This window comes from Aulonocara stuartgranti (genome assembly GCF_965226115.1).
Source record: "Aulonocara stuartgranti genome assembly, chromosome: 4".
Classification (NCBI taxonomy): Eukaryota; Metazoa; Chordata; class Actinopteri; order Cichliformes; family Cichlidae; genus Aulonocara; species Aulonocara stuartgranti.
Window position 1 is genome coordinate 19,381,230 of NC_138942.1, and position 16,404 is coordinate 19,397,633.

General features: G+C 37.9%; 1 protein-coding gene across 8 annotated transcripts in view; it reads right to left on the reverse strand.

The window, feature by feature from the left end:
- LOC309705082 (uncharacterized protein) overlaps positions 1-16,404 on the reverse strand; it is a 143,005-nt gene that overhangs the window by 80,065 nt on the left and 46,536 nt on the right. For 2 of the 8 annotated variants that reach the window (XM_082530644.1, XM_082530645.1), the window contains exons 1-2: positions 3,946-4,003; positions 3,573-3,857 (exon numbers count right to left, since the gene is read on the reverse strand). The exons of 4 other annotated variants lie outside the window; for them this stretch is intronic. In XM_082530644.1, coding sequence (XP_082386770.1) covers positions 3,573-3,857; positions 3,946-3,994 — 334 coding nt within the window. In that variant the 5' untranslated portion in view covers positions 3,995-4,003. Of the gene's footprint in view, positions 1-1,582; positions 1,886-1,981; positions 2,030-3,556; positions 3,858-3,945; positions 4,004-16,404 lie in introns of those variants that run through there. 2 more of the 8 variants (XM_082530656.1, XM_082530650.1) reach the window with 2 other exon arrangements.

A 16,404-nucleotide genomic window follows, 5' to 3' on the forward strand; every position in this document is an offset into this window, starting at 1 on the left:
TTTGCAAAATAACAGCATATGCATCAAAATAAACTATTTCCAGCAGTGCAATATGAGTCCTAAGCATCCCAGAAACGACACAGAAAGTCATAAAGTCAAACATAACTTTTTAAAACACATAACAAGTAAAACACAAGCTCATAAGGCCCCGATCGTAAAAAACTACATTTCCGCAAAATGACGTCACTTCCGCTTTCGGGCAGGTCATGCGGTCATGTGATAGTTCGCGCTGATGGACTAGGAAGTGTTACAAACAGCTGATGGATCGGCGAAGCGTGTTTCTGGAATATCATGTTTTTGTTGCTGCAAGTGATTTTTATGCAGTTTTTGCAAAGCTATATGTGGAAGGAAACTGTGACCTAGGACAAGCTGATGGCATAAGATGTAAGTACAACTCCTCCAGTTTCATATGCAAAAAAAATTATTGCGCTAGCTTACTTGGTTGCAGAGCTACCGGGATTTAAAAATAGTTACGCAAAACAGAGCGTGCCCGCTCCGATCGGCTGTAAAGGGTTAAACTAACTTCTTCAACAGATCTTTTGGATATAGTCTCATACGTGTACACTTCACCCTGCCCAACAGAGATCCCTCCTAAATTCATTAAAGAGGCTCACCCTGCCATCTCCCCCTGCTTCTCTCTATTGTCAATCCTTCCTATTCATTTTGGTGCATTCCAGATTACTTTAAAAAGCCAGTATTTTTCCTCTACTGGAAAAAAAAAACCCTTAAATAATTATAGGCCAGTTTCCAAACTCCCCTTTATTTCCAAAATCCTTGAGAAAGCTGTTGCTCGTCAGCTTCTTCAGCTTGTTGACGGAAATAACAACGTCAATAAATTCCAGTCTGCTTACAGACTAAACCACAGCACCGAAACAGCTTTATTAAAAATTACTAATGATATTCTTATATCCTGCCCTAATAGTTATCACGGCTGGGATTCCATTCTGGATTGGGGTTAATCTGGGTTAATCTGGGCTGTAATCTGAGGTGCTGTTAATTTGCAATTTCTGAGGCTGGTGACAGCAACAGATGTGACTCTTGGTCATCCTTTCCTGGGGCGGTCCTCATGTGAGCCAGTTTCATCGTAATACTTTTGGTTTTTGAAACTGCACACACAAATTACAATTTTCCAGAATGACTGAGCTGCAGCTTTTAAAGTAATGATGGACTCTACTTAGCTGATTGGTTCTTGCCATAATATGAATTCTAACAGTTGCCAAATAGGGCTGTCAATGGTATAAGACATATTTAGAGTTATTATCAATTTTTATTTGCTACATAATTCCATATATCTTGCTTCCAATATTTGAAAGTAGTAAAAATAATGAAAAAAATCATTAAATCAGAAGGTGTGTCCAAACTTTTGACTGGTAGTAGTGTGTAGACCACATAAACAGGCAATGTCTTTATTAAAAATATATCAATAAATAATAGAATAAAGAAACAATAAGAAACTTTTTATCTCCCACAGAGAAAAATTTATTACAGAGACTACTAATGATCACATTTTTATCACTGTTATATTCCCATTTACTCAGTGTTTGTCCAGGTCTGTTAGTGGTTTTCATCACTGTGGAGCGACGCACACAGTAATAAACAGCTGTGTCCTCCATCTGCAGATTCTGTCCTGTTATTGTCACTGTTCTGGCAGAAGTGTCTCTGCTGTAGCTGAACTTGTTCTTTAGAGCATCATTTTTATAAAAATCTCCTCCACCCCACTGATGAAAAATCCAGTCCATTGGTTTTCTTTCGCGTTGCCTGACCCATCCTGTTGCATAGCTGTTATCAGTCAAAGAATAACCAGAGACCTGACAGGTGATGGTTAAAGTCTGTCCAGGCTGCACAATACTTGAATCTGGTTGGAGGAGATCAATACTGTACACACCTGTGGAGACAGAAATCAAAACGATCTTTGTTATTGATCTGAATTTTTTGCATTGCTATTATATTTATTAAGGTGAATCCATTAAAAACTCCTTACAGTGTCCAGCAGCCAGCAGCAGCATCAGCGTTAACAACACCATCATGACTACACCTGAATGATGTACACTTGTACACTGACACACAGCTACACACTCCTTTAAAAAAATAAGCCCCCCCCCCTCCAAAAAAAACAACCTTATTTGCATATTGTTACACACATTTTCTTTAAATGACAGCATATTAAGAAAGTGTACTTTATTGGTCCCCGTGGGGAAAATCCCTCTCTGCATTTAACCCATTCACTCAGTGAAGCAGTGGGCAGCCACTGGGCGCCCGGGGAGCAGTGTGTAGGGACGGTACCTTGCTCAGGGGTACCTCAGGGTAGCTGTTCAGGGGAATCGAACCCCCGACCTTCCGATCATGGGGCCACCACTCTACCTACTGAGCTATCCCTTAAAGTGACAGTGAATTATTATTGTGATGATGATGTCAATGAAAGAGTTTGTATGTCCATTAACCTTCTCCTCTCTGAATTTGTGAGTTATTCGTTGTTTGTTAGTAGTGATTGTGTTACAATATGTATTTTATTTTCATTTTAATGAAATGTCACAAATAAGGAGGTGCCCATTAAAAGGACTCTGCTATTATTCTGTTATCACAGTATTAACTTGCTATTAGTTTGTTTATTTTGATTCTAAACAAACTAATAATTAAAAGAGTTATTATCATAATATTCAATTCAACTGGGGACTTTAAATTGAACTGTGTGGATCCATTATATGGCTTCTGAGTCTAAGCATATAACTTATTAAAATCAAACTAGATTGGAAGAGACAATATTGAAAACTGTCCAACACAGTTTAACAGAGACTCACATTACTTTAAATACTGAATTATTTGATAAGAACTGAGTAATACTCACAGATATCCTGCCGATATTTTCATATTTAAATTGTAATGATAAATTAACTCTTTAATATACTGATATTTTTTTAATAATAAGGTTTTAGTAGTATCTCTGTATTCAGTATTAGTCTAAGTTCAGGTTTCAAGAACCTGTTGATGCAGTGCCAAAAAAGAAGTCCTGGTTTCTAACCAACTCGCTGACCTTTCTCTGCAGAGTTTATGTGTTTCCCTCATGCCTACATGTGTTATCTCTGGGTACTCCCGCTTCCTTCTGCACCCTAAAGACATGAAAGAGTTACATCAATGTGTAATTCTAAACTGGCCATTCAGAATTACATATAATTGTCTGTCTTTCTGTGTTATTCCTGTGATTGACTGGTAAACTGTAATGAGTGAACAGTATACCTGCCTTTGGCTTTTACAGCTGTTTACTATTTGCTACTACCAATTTAGTTAGATGTTTATTTCATATTTTTTTGTAGTTATCAATTTATTTATATTTACGAGGACTGACAATAGGCAAAACATAATTCATTTTTCAAAACAATGCTGCAGTTGTTATTTTTTAAGTGTTAATTTAATATCTAGGAACTTAAATTTAAAACATTTCAGATTGTTATTTTTCATGTACAGTTTTTGTCTGTCATTATTTATCTTCTAAGCTTGACATGGTTCAGTGCTTCTCACACACACAGTTTTTGCATTGCCTTTCAGTCTCTTATTTCACTGTGGCTCCCGTGCACAGTAATAAACTGCAGAATCTTCCTGTTTGAGGCTGTTCACCACTAAATTCACACGATTTTGGGAAGTGTCTTTGGTGATGGAAAACTGGCCTTGGAGACTTTGGGCAAATATTGTGCCAGTCCCGCTATCAATGCGTCCGATCCATTCTAGTCCTTTCCCAGGTTTTTGACGAATCCAGTGCAACCAAGACAGAGCGATTCCTTGAACTCTACAGGACAGAGTGACTGATTGTCCTGGTCTGCTGACCACTGGCTCTGATGAGGTGAGAGACTGACAGCAAGCAGCTAAAAGAGATAAAGAGTTTAGAGGGAATGAGCTAAAATCCAAATTATAATAATATTCTTTTCCTATATTGATACAGACTTCACTCACCTGAAATAAAAGTCAAAAGGAGCAGACTCTGTAAAATGGCCATGGTCATAACCTGGTTCAGACTTCAACTGTAAATGGTGACGTGATTGAGAGATATTTATGCTGTGTAGGCAGAGTGGGTGGGGATTTTTGGTCAGGTTGAATTTGCCTGTTTGTGTAACTGAAATGCAGTTGAAGTTATGTAAGCTATCACATTAATGAAACGTCACAGATAAGAAGGTCAAATAATGCTTTGTTACTGGTGTACTGTTTTTTTTTTTGTTTTTTTTTACCAAAAAGTTTAAGGCAGGCACCAGCTCCTTCAGTCTTTTCATACAGTCTCATGCAGTGTGACAAACAAAAACAAAACAAAATCATGATTACACAGTCAGTGCCAATATACCTGTTGAAAACCTGTTTCATTGCTTCTCTGCATACTGGCAGATGTGAGAAACTTGTCATTGTATGCCCTCTAGTGTTCCACATTATTTTACGGTGCAATCTCCATGTGTAGTGTTTTGGTTATTTATGCCCAGACAATGACTTCAATGAAGACACATCTTTTTAACCCATGCAATTTATTTTATTGGGTACTTAATTAATAATTAAAAGACGTTTTATAAAACACTTAAAAACTTAAACAGTGTGTTTAAGTATGTTCAAGTAATATCAATATCACTTTTTGTGTGACTTTGTGAATTTGAAGGTTAGCATCATATATGTGTTTCATACTTTATTCCACACACAGTTAGGTATTGTGAGTAAGTCGATGTAGACTGGAGCTCCCAGGCACCTTGAGACGTTAGGCAGATAGCATGACCCTTCTCCTTATCCCTTGAGCATTTTTTGGCCTTCAGACAACAATTCTCATTGCTACACAGCCAGACAGGACAGGCAAAGAAAAAATTAAAATAAATAAAGGGATCAAGAGTAATTTGAAGTGTGTTAAAAAGGCCAACACAGTTCTGGAAAATATTTTTTGATTGGATGAAACCAAGATCAACTTCTACCAGAATCATGGTAAGAAAAAAGTATGGAGAAGACATGGAGCAGTTCATGAGTCAAAGCATAACACATCATTTGTAAAACACTGTGTGATGGGATGGATGGGAGGATGCATTTCACTTGTTGAAGACTAAGCTTTGGGCAGAAAGGCACACAAACAAACAGCAACTGAAAGCCAGCATCTGGTGATGTCCATGAGCCACAGACCTCAGGCTGTGTCACTGCCAGCAAAGTGTTTTTAACCAAGTTTTAGAAATGAACATTTTATTTGCAGTAATTTTATTTTTTCCGATTACTTTTGAGCCCCTGAAATAAACGGATTGTGTTAAAAATGCTTTAGTTCCTCACAGTTTTATGCAATCTTTTTGTTCAGCCGTCTGAATTAAAGCTGAAAGTCTGCACTTCAACTGCATCTGAGTTGTTTTATTTAAGATTCATTACATTACAGAACCCAAATTGGAAAAAAAACATTTTCTCTCTCCAAATATTTTGGACTTGCATACAAAGTTAGCTCTATAGTTTTACACATGTTCTCATCCGAGACTATCTAATAGACAAACTTCAACCACAAATTGATGATAGATTGAAGCAATAAATTAATGAAATATTAGAAAAATTTAATTTGAAAATTGTGTGAGTGTTTTTCTGTTTTTTTTTTTTTAATGAATTCCTGGATGAGTATGGGGGACTGTTCACACAGTCCACTATATATAGTAAGCAATCCACTCCTTTACCAGGAGCCTGTCTGCAGTGTTGGGAAGGTCACTTTTAAAATGTATTCCACTACAGATTACAGATTACATGCCCCAAAAGGTATTTTGGAATGTATCTGTTACGTTACTCAATGACAGTAACGTTTTCTGAATACTTTGGATTACTTAATATATTATCATGCTTTTTACAACTACATGACTGTACTATTGCTGTGTGATTTATTACTTTTACTGAAACTACTCGCCATACCAGTACCAACTAGATTTTAAAATCTTAATATAAAATGACAGCAGGGTGGACATTAGGTAAGGCTGCACTTTTTGCAGTGATCTTGTATAGAAAACTATTCTGCACGTATATAAAACAGGTAAAAAGGCGTAAAACTGTAAAGGGACCTCTGGCTAATACATTGGGTTCCATGTTGCGCTCGTAGCAGAAAACTAGCTTTACTTTGTTGTGTGGGTCAAATTTGCTAGCGAGAGACAGAGAGAGGCGTTGAAAGGCTGCTCAAACGGAACTTATTGTTTGGAGGAAAACACAAACACAGCGTACAGTCGAGTCTTAATAGCTTACAACTGCACTGCAGCACTCTTTTTGGCTGCAGTGGTTATTATTATATTTACATGCTTCCAGTTCCCGTTTCTGCTCGTACTTTTCCTTTTTCTCCCTCCTCGCGCTCACAGACACATAACGGGTATGGCAGTCCATTCTCCCTGCAGCACGGACTACACTGCCCATGAGTGTCAGGCTGCTGTGTGTGGGGGCGAGGAAGTGACCCAAACGCAGTGGATAGTGCAGAACTGAAGATGGTTTATTATAAAGAGTGGATGCACAGGGCAGGAACGAAAGGACTGACTGGCTGAAAGACTCAATGGCTGGCTGAACTGAACACAGGTGGGAACGACAACATAACATCAATGACACAAGCCTGAACTGATGGAAACAGAGGACTTAAATACACGCTGGATGATAAGTGATTAGAAACCGGTGAGTACACAGCTGATCTTAGTCTGACTAATGATACATGGAAATAACTGGAACACAATACACAGGCTGGCACAGAAAACAGGAAGTGAGAAACATGAATGTGGGAAATAAACCGAACATGACAAAACTGAAAACACTGGGTCAATGACCCAGGAACCCAGACAATGACGCTACATTCTTTAGGGCTATGCCAGTAACACTCTGCCTATTGCCTATTAATTAATTAATATTGCATATTAAATCATTTTTGTGAATAAATTTAAAATATATTTCGTCACGTCATTATGCAGGCGGCAAGTAGACGTGACATGGGCCGCGAGATTGAGACACAGGCATTAGAGCCTCTTAATGCGCGTTTTGTTTGGGTTTCCACCAGCGTGGAATTACCAAAAATAGAGAGAGCATAGCCTAACATATGAAACAGGAAAATACCACCGTGTAATCCATTTATTTCAACAAAGTAACTGTATTCTAAATACAACCCTTTTAAACGGTAACTGTAATGGAATACAGTTACTTGTAGTTTGTATTTTAAATACGTAACGGCGGTACATGTATTCCGTTACTCCCCAACACTACCTGCCTGTGTCAGGGTGTGGTGAAGGAGGACCCAAGATTGCAGATGCAGAGGCAGCAGGCAGTAAAACTAAAGGCAAGCAAACAGGATACCAAATACAAGCTACTATCAAAATAAGACAGGAAATCAAAACCAGTGAGACACGAACAGAATTACACAGAGAGAGTCAGAGACAGACAGAGACATGACTCGGGAAACAGACAGACAAATAAACATGGAGACAAGACTGGCTTCAAAGGGAGGCACAAATAACTAACACAGGGGATGCTGCGGAGGACACACAGAGGCAAGACCAAGACAAACAGGACACGAAAGGGAACACAGAACATGAACAAGTAACTAGGAACTAGTAACTAAGAACTAGAACAATACCAAACAAAAAATGTCCAAGATGAAAAAGAAATATTTGTAAACCATACTTATTAACAACAATAATAACAAAATAATAATAATTATGCATAACTATGAAAATCCAGGAAAACATTTCACATTAACAACTGATATAAAGTGGATTCTAACCATCGGTCACACTCACAAACTGTCACAAAGTGACATCTGCAGTGTTTTGTGTGCAGCTCTGTGGCTTCCTGTAACACTGTGGCGTTCGAGCACAATAATAAATGGCAGAATCTTCAGTTGTCAAGCTGCTCATGTGCAGATACACTTGATCCACATTGTTGTCTCTGGAAATGGTGAAGCGATTCTGGACAGATGTGGAATAACTTTTACTGCTCCCACTCGGAGCAGAAATGAAGGATACCCACTCCAGCCCTTTTCCTTCAGCCTGTCTGATCCAGCTGATATCAGCAGAACTATCTGATATTCCTGCATATGTACAGGTCAGCTTGTGAGAATCTCCAGGGTGTTTTATCACTGGTTCAGACTCAGTGAACGTCTGACTGCAAACAGCTGGAAGAAAACATGTGTGATCAGAAATGAGCCAAACATGAACTTAAGCATAAATACAGAAGAATGCAGATCTGTGGTAGTTACCAGGAATCACTGATAGCAGGAAAAGGGTTATAGATGTAGATAAAATCATATTGAAAGGTTGCTGTCTGTCAGTTTTAGTCGTCTTCACTTTGCTGGGAACTAAATAAAGATGGAAGGATCAGTATTTGCATTGACTCCTCCTTAAAGTGTCAAAATAAATAATGTATTAACATGTATTGAAATTGCAGTTCATCAGCTGAGGAAGTTAGACCTAATGGCTAAGAGTGCAGTTTTGCTGAATATAAATAAGAATTTAAAATGGGTGCTTAATATTTAGGGGGTCTGTTAAATAAGATATACACAGTCAATTAAAATGGGTAGATCTAGGATTTAGTGTCTGATTCTGGTACATAATTTGTAAAAATCAAGCACAGTTGGACAAGCAACAAGTGATATTATGACATGTTGTAACACGACAAACGACCAGCATGCTTTTATTCATTAATTAAGAGGAGAAGAAACCATTTGCCTTTTTTTATGATTAGGATCTCATGCATTATCTAAACTGATTGACTTTGCAATGCACACAGGGTGTGTCTGTCTTTTTTCTCTGGACAATCTAATGTCCTTGATTTTTCTCTGCTTTTTAACATTATAATTGCATGTAATACAAACAAAAGGAACTAGCTCTTTAAAGAATTTGGGAAATTTCCAAATAGGCTATTCGATAAATTTATAATAAAACCACTGCACTGTCTCTTTTTAGAAGCTGTATCACTGAAAGACTAATGACCCTGTGTTGTACAAACTGAAAATATTAAAAAAAGATTTTCCATGACTTTTATCAAAAAACAACAAAACAAATAATATAATAAATAAATAAAAAAACAAAAGAAAAGGTGTATCATGACATGTATTCATGTTGAGTTTAATGATAGCTCTAAATATTCTAACCATCAGTGTTAAAGTGACATCTGCAGTGTTTTGTGTGCAGCTCTGTGGCTTCCTGTAACACTGTGGCGTTCGAGCACAATAATAAATGGCAGAATCTTCAGTTGTCAAGCTGCTCATGTGCAGATACACTTGATCCACATTGTTGTCTCTGGAAATGGTGAAGCGATTCTGGACAGATGTGGAATAACGTTTGGTACTCCCACTCGGAGCAGAAATGTAAGCAACCCACTCCAGCCCTTTTCCTTCACCCTGTCTGATCCAGCTGATAGCAGCATCACTATCTGATATTCCTGCATATGTACAGGTCAGTTTGTGAGAATTTCCAGGGTGTTTTACCACTGGTTCAGACTCAGTGAGCGTCTGACTGCAAACACCTGGAAAAAAAAGGTGTAATGAGAAGCAAGCCACACATGAACCGAAGTATAAATACAGAAGAATGCAGATCTGTGTTATTCACCTGGAATGACTGACAGCAAAATAAATGTTATACTTGTAGTTAAAGTCATATTGAAAGCTTTTGTCTGTCTAGTTTGGCTGTCATCACTTTGCTGAGAAATTAATAAAGGCACGGAGATCAATATTTGCATAGACTCCTCCTCACAGTGCTAAAACAAATAAAAGAGTCAAGACTGAAGAACTTTATTGTCATTATGCGAGTGAAATAATTAATTTACAGTTACAATAACCTTGTAATAAAAAGCAGTTTATCAGCTGAATTGTTTTTTTATTAAATCTGTTGTTTTTGATTATAAACAAAATAATAATTAACGGAATCTTTTCTATAAAATTTCATTAACTGAGGAGGTAGAATTTGAATGAAGAAGGACAAACCAATTATTAGAAGTCTGATACAGCTTATAAATATAAACAGAACTGGAAGCAGTCAATATTGAATACTATCCAACATAATTTACAAGAGGCTTGCATCATGTATCATGTAAAGGTTTCCATATTTAAATTGCAATAATGAATAAATAAATCAACAGATATATTTATTTTTCAATAAACTTTTAGTTGTATATATGAATTTAATATTCCATCCATCCATTCGCTTCCGCTTATCCTTTTCAGGGTCGCGGGGGGCGCTGGAGCCTATCCCAGCTGTCATAGGGCGAGAGGCAGGGTACACCCTGGACAGGTCGCCAGTCTGTCGCAGGGCAAACACACAGGGACAAACAACCATTCACACTCACATTCACTCGCACATTCACACCTAGTGGCAATTTGGATTATCCAATTAACCTATCCCCACAAGTTGCATGTCTTTGGACGGTGGGAGGAAGCCGGAGTACCCGGAGGGAACCCACGCAAACACGGGGAGAACATGCAAACTCCACACAGAAAGACCCCGGCCTGGTGTTGGAATTGAACTCAGGACCTTCTTGCTGTGCGGTAACAGTGCTAACCACCGTGCCACCGTGCTGCCATGAATTCAATATTGGTTTATCTAAGTTCACTTTCAGGTTGTAAGAAAACCATGCTGGTGCACAGCGTTACTGAAAGTAGTCCTAGTTTCGAATACACTGGCCAGCTGGGCCCTTTCGTTGTACTCCAGCTTTCTCCTGCAGCCTAAAAACATGCATGGGTTACATTCATTTGTAATTCTAAATTGGCCATTGGTGTGAATTACAGTCTGTCTTTCTGTGTTATTCCTGTGATTGTATACTGTACACCCAGTCAGAGTATAGTATCCCTGCACTTGCATTTTAAAACTGTTATGTACTATTTATCCATTTTAATCAGCTTTTTTGCTTCTTTGTTTTAAATATAACAATATATTATATTACAAAGGACTAACAATAGGGAAAAATAACTTATTTTTTAAAACAATTCAGCAGTTGTTAGTGATTGAATTAGGGATTTTTAATGGTTACTTTTACTATCTAGGAGCTTAAATGTAATGAAATAAAAATTTTAAAACTGTTATTTTTCGTGTACAATTTTTGTCTTTCATTATTTATCTTCAGACATGGTTCAGTGCTTCCCACACAAACTACAGTCTTCTTATTTGAGTGTCTTCATCACTAAATTCAAACAATTTTGAGAAGTGTCTTTGGTGATGGAAAACTGGCCTTGGAGACTTTAGGCAAATGTTGTGCCAGTCCCATCATGAATACTTCCAGTCCATTCTCCTAAGCTCTGGTTTTTGTCAAATCCAGTGCAACCAAGTCAGAGAGAGTCCTTGAACTCTCCATGACAGGTTAACTGATTGTCCTGGTCTGCTGACCACCGACAAGGTGAGAGACTGACAGTGAGCAGCTGAAAGAGATACAGAGTTTATATGATGGGAAGGAGCTGAGATCCAGACATTCTCTTTCTATCCTGATACAGACTTCACACACCTGAAGTGAGAGACAGAAGAAGCACACTCCATACAATGGCCGTGGTCATTACCTTAGACTTCAACTGTAAATGGTGATGTGAATGAGAGATTTTGATGCTGTGTAGGCAGAGTGGGTGGAGATTTGCTTGTTTGTGTATCTGAGAATCAAAATAAGACAGACAGAGAGAGAGAGACAGATAACAGTTTGTTGCAACACTGCCAATAAAATACATTTTGTATTGTTACAGTGAAGTTTTTTTTAAAAGTGTGTTCGATCCTCATTTGGCATGTGGATGTGTAGGGAGTAAGAATGCGTTAGAATGTGTTGAAATGTCACATATACAGAGATTTCCAGATGAAGAATGATTTGTCATTGGTGTATTAACGTGACTACCAAACGTTTCAGGCACAAGAATAAACAACACTCTTCTCATGCAATGACATGGTGAGTTTGTTAAAACAAAACAAAACAAAACAAAACAAAACAAAACAAAACAAAACAAAACAAAACAAAACAAAACAAAACAAAACAAAACAAAACAAAACAAAACAAAACAAAACACACATGGCTGTGAGGCCACCACTGATCTATCTGATTAAAAGCTGTTCTAACGTCTCTGTTTATATTCACAGAGGCGAGAAACTTGTCATTGTATGCCCTCTAGTGTTTAACATTATTTTTCTGTAAAATCCCCCCTCCAATCAATAATTTCAATGAGGACTTACTGTGAACCGTAAAGGTTCTTGGTGTTAAGTGATCAGTGGCGATCATATGTTCAATTCTTGTGTATTTAGCTTTTTAAAAAAAAAAAAAAAAAAAAGTTGCCACAAAATAATTATGCTCTCAAAATAGATTTTGTGTCAGTGCATTAAAAAGACACAGAGAAAAAGGGGTAAATAACAATAAAAATACAAATAAAAAATAATATCTGGTTTTAATACTTAAAACTAAAACCATATCCTGTTCTCAGATTGAGAACCACACACATTCACCCTGATTTGTTTAAAAGGACAATTAGAGAAGGTTTGTCTGGGAAAACAGCTGATAATGTGGCCTACTGACATTTTTCAGTGCTTATTTTGGCAATAACAGGAAGAAAGGGGAATGTTCTCATAAAATGTGAAATTCTGAGAACAAACTTTATGACAAGAGTCATATTGATTAGCTATTTAACAGACTATTTACAGTATCTTGATTTTACCCCTGGGTAACAAGCTACCAAGGAACTAGGGCAAGAGTATGTAATTTATTTTCTTGGTTAATTAGGCAATACTACACAAAGTTTTTAAAAACTTTAAAATTGTTCAGCCACATAAAATCAGTTTCCACAAGAAGAACATTGTGTAAAAATGAGTGTGTGTAAAAGTAAAAAAAAAAAACAGACAAACAAACAAAGATGAATGCATAGAAGACAGACAAACCAAACTGTCCTTAATGCACATAGTGTCTGATTCTAAGAATTCTGCCTGTCACTACTGAACTTTATATACTTTATAAATCACAGCAATGTCCCTGCATTATTTGAACAGTTTGAACTTTTCCTATATTTCAGTTAAAGTGCGTTTTAACTCCAGTCACTGATTTGTGTCTTGAAATGACCTCTTCATCTTATTTCTCACACAGAATGGTGAGAGCCGAGCTCTGTGTGAGCATTGTATAATTTAACATAACAACACTGGATACTTTTCTCTCTATCCTGTCTGAAGTAGAGGAGTTGGCAAATGTAACATCAAAACAAAATCTCAAAATAATACTAAAATACATTATCATTACTGCTATCACTATGATAATTTTTACATAATTATAGTATACCCTGAACTCTAGTCTAGTCTAAGGTCTCCTGTGGTTATTTCTGTTAGTGATTATGACAACAAAACTGTTGTACCAACAATGTCTGCCATTATATGTGAGAATAACTTTAGTCATATTTTTAACAAACTTATGTTATGCTGGATTTTGTACAGCTGGTCAATCGGCTCCACTCACTGTGGCTCTCGAGCACAATAATAAACAGCAGTGTCTTCAGTCTTCAGGCTGTTCATCTGCAGATACAGCTGCTCTTTGCTGTTGTCTCTGGAGATGGTGAACCTGCCCTGAACTGACTGAGAATAATAGATGTAAGCACTGTCATATCTGATACTGGCAACCCACTCCAGTCCTTTTCCAGGAGCCTGTCTGATCCAGGCCATCCTGTTGCTGCTGAAGTCAATGTTGGAGCCTGTACAGGTCAGCCTGTGGGATTCTCCAGGTCTTTTAGCCACCAGTTCAGACTGAGTTATAGTCTGACTATCAACACCTAGAAGATCAAAAAAGAAAAAAAAGTCATTTGCAATAAGATAGTAAGACAAAAAAAACAAAAAACATTTTTTTATTCATAAGAGAAAAATCTTCACCTGCCACAAACAACGTTAAAAGCAGCAGTCCTGCCCTGAAGTCCATACTGTTAAACTGTTAGTGCACTGCTCTTTGTCATCCTCTCTGCTGACAGATAAGTAGACATGAAAGACATCTGAGTTTTGCATTGACTCAAAGTGAGGAGGGGTTAACTTGGCCCTCAATTGGTAGGCATGAATAGTGTTAGAACAGTTGTTGCTTTTTCATGAATTCATGTACCATTGAAAACTCAGTGGTTTTGGCACAGTTAAAACTGCTGTGTTCATCTGCAGATAAACTTTACTGGTGGAATCATCTCTGGTGATAGTGAATCTGTTCTGGACTAACTGGGAGTAAAAGTTACATTATATTAAATCCAGATGTTGTATGGATGAGCCTGTGGGACTCTCCAGATCTTTTAACAGCTGCTTCAGACTCTGTTAAAGTTTGAGATTTAACACATCTTGAAACAATGGCAGCAACCACCAGAAATGTTAGCTTTCTGTAAGTTAACAGTGTGATGGGTGCGTTGTTAGGGCTTGGTGAGTAGTAATGCAGAAAGGCAGGTGAGCGCTTTATTGAGCTCATTTGAAAACTAGACATGAGCATAAAGCCTTCAACTGGTGGTCACACCACAGGCCCACACTTGGATGTTCAGATCTCAATTTAATCACAGAGTCCCTTCATTCTACATATACCAGTGATAGAGTGTAAATACAGAGGCTGAAAGGACTTTGTTTAAGCACACACATCTCTTAGCAGTGCAAAAAAAAAAGCCAGGCAGCCATCATGTGTCTGTCTAACCACTCCACAAAGAGTGTGGATAACTTGCATTACTGTGGGATTTCAGAAATGAGATAGCTAATCCAATAGTTAATCCTTTATCTTATCCAGAACTTTTTTTTATGAAATACATTTTCTATTTGAAGTATTTATCAATCAATATTGATTGATAAATAGTGAGCCACTGTCTTACATGGTGGCCGGGAGAGGCAGGAATAATAAGCCAATAATATAGCCAATAATAAGTGGAGCCAACAGTGAGCTCCACCCAGGCGAGCGAGACAGAAGAGAGAGAGACTGAGGGAGAAAAACAACAACAAATACCTCTAGCCTGTTCAAGCTAGTCAGGGAGACACAGGGACCATGACACATGTGTTTGAACACCAGACACAGTCCATGCAGAGATGCCCCAGCTGACCAGTAAATTTCAACCCATGGTTTCTTGCTGTGAGGTGACATAAAACCACCAGTAAATAACCATGTCCCTGTTTATTTACTGTTTTAATTAGGTGGAAGTAAAATTAAAGGCTTTTCAGTCTCTCATGCCACTGTGACTCCCATGCACAGTGATAAACCACAAAGTCTTGCTTAAGACACTTCACTACTCTCCACAAGATTTTAGGAAGTGTCTTTGGTGATGGAAACCTGGCCTTGAAGACTTTGGGCAAATACTGTGCCAGTCTCTTCATCAGTTTGGCCAATCCATTCCAATCCTTTCCCCAGTTTTAACAAATCCAGTGCAACCAAGCCAGAGTGAGTCCTTGAACTTTACATGAAAGAGTGACTGATTCCACTGGTCTGCTGACCATTGGCTATGATGAGGTGTGTCAAGAGATGTATTCTAAGACACTTCTTCAGCTGAGAATCAGAGAGGAGAAACACACAGTTTTACTTGCGTGCAAGGGCAGCACAGAACACTCGCACGGGAGTGAGGGCTCCGAGACTGGCGCTCTGCCACTGCCCTGGTCTTTATTTTACACATCAGTGGGTGCGTTTGTTCTCTACATTGGAATGTGGATGTGTATACGTGTGTGTGTGTGTGTGTGTGTGTGTGTGTGTGTGGGGGGGGGGGGGGGGGGGGGGGGGGGTGTGTCAGAGTGTGACCCCATAAAGACTTCCCTAAACCTGCTGGTCTGGAAGTCCAGCAGTTCATCTAAACAAAAGGCACTTAGACTAAAACTGGCATAGCTACGTTTATCCTACCATGAAACAATAGGAGAAGATACAACCTCTCCCATGTTCCCAGGATGTGGGTGTGAATGCCAGAACACTCTGGAATGCACACAAAGTCTTGTAGTGAACAACAGCCTAAGTCATCAAAAGGTCAACATGCAGTATTCTACCATTTGCAAACTTATATCATTAAAAGATTATACTGACTACTAAGTACAATTTTCTATTGACATTCGGTGAAAACCTGACAACAAGCACTTGAAAGACAAACAGAATTTGACATCCAAACAATTGAACATGTGAATCCAGCGAAACCTCCTCAGGATCCAGCAGCCTGCAGTAGTATCAGAGCTAACATGACCATTGTTGATGTGGTCAATGCTGAAGATGAAATTATAAAACAAACTTGATCACAACAATAACAACAAATATTCCCTATCACATAATATCTGACATAAAATTATGATATATAAATATAGTAAATGTAGTAAAGAAAAGCAAACTTGCAAAGTAAACATTTTACTTTCTTTCACGTTATAACATTTTGTGATATAAATATGAGGCCAATAAATGTATAGAACATTTAAGGCTAGTTAAAAAATAATATGAAGAGAATTCTGACCATCAGCGTCACAGTGACATCTGCAGTGTTTTGTG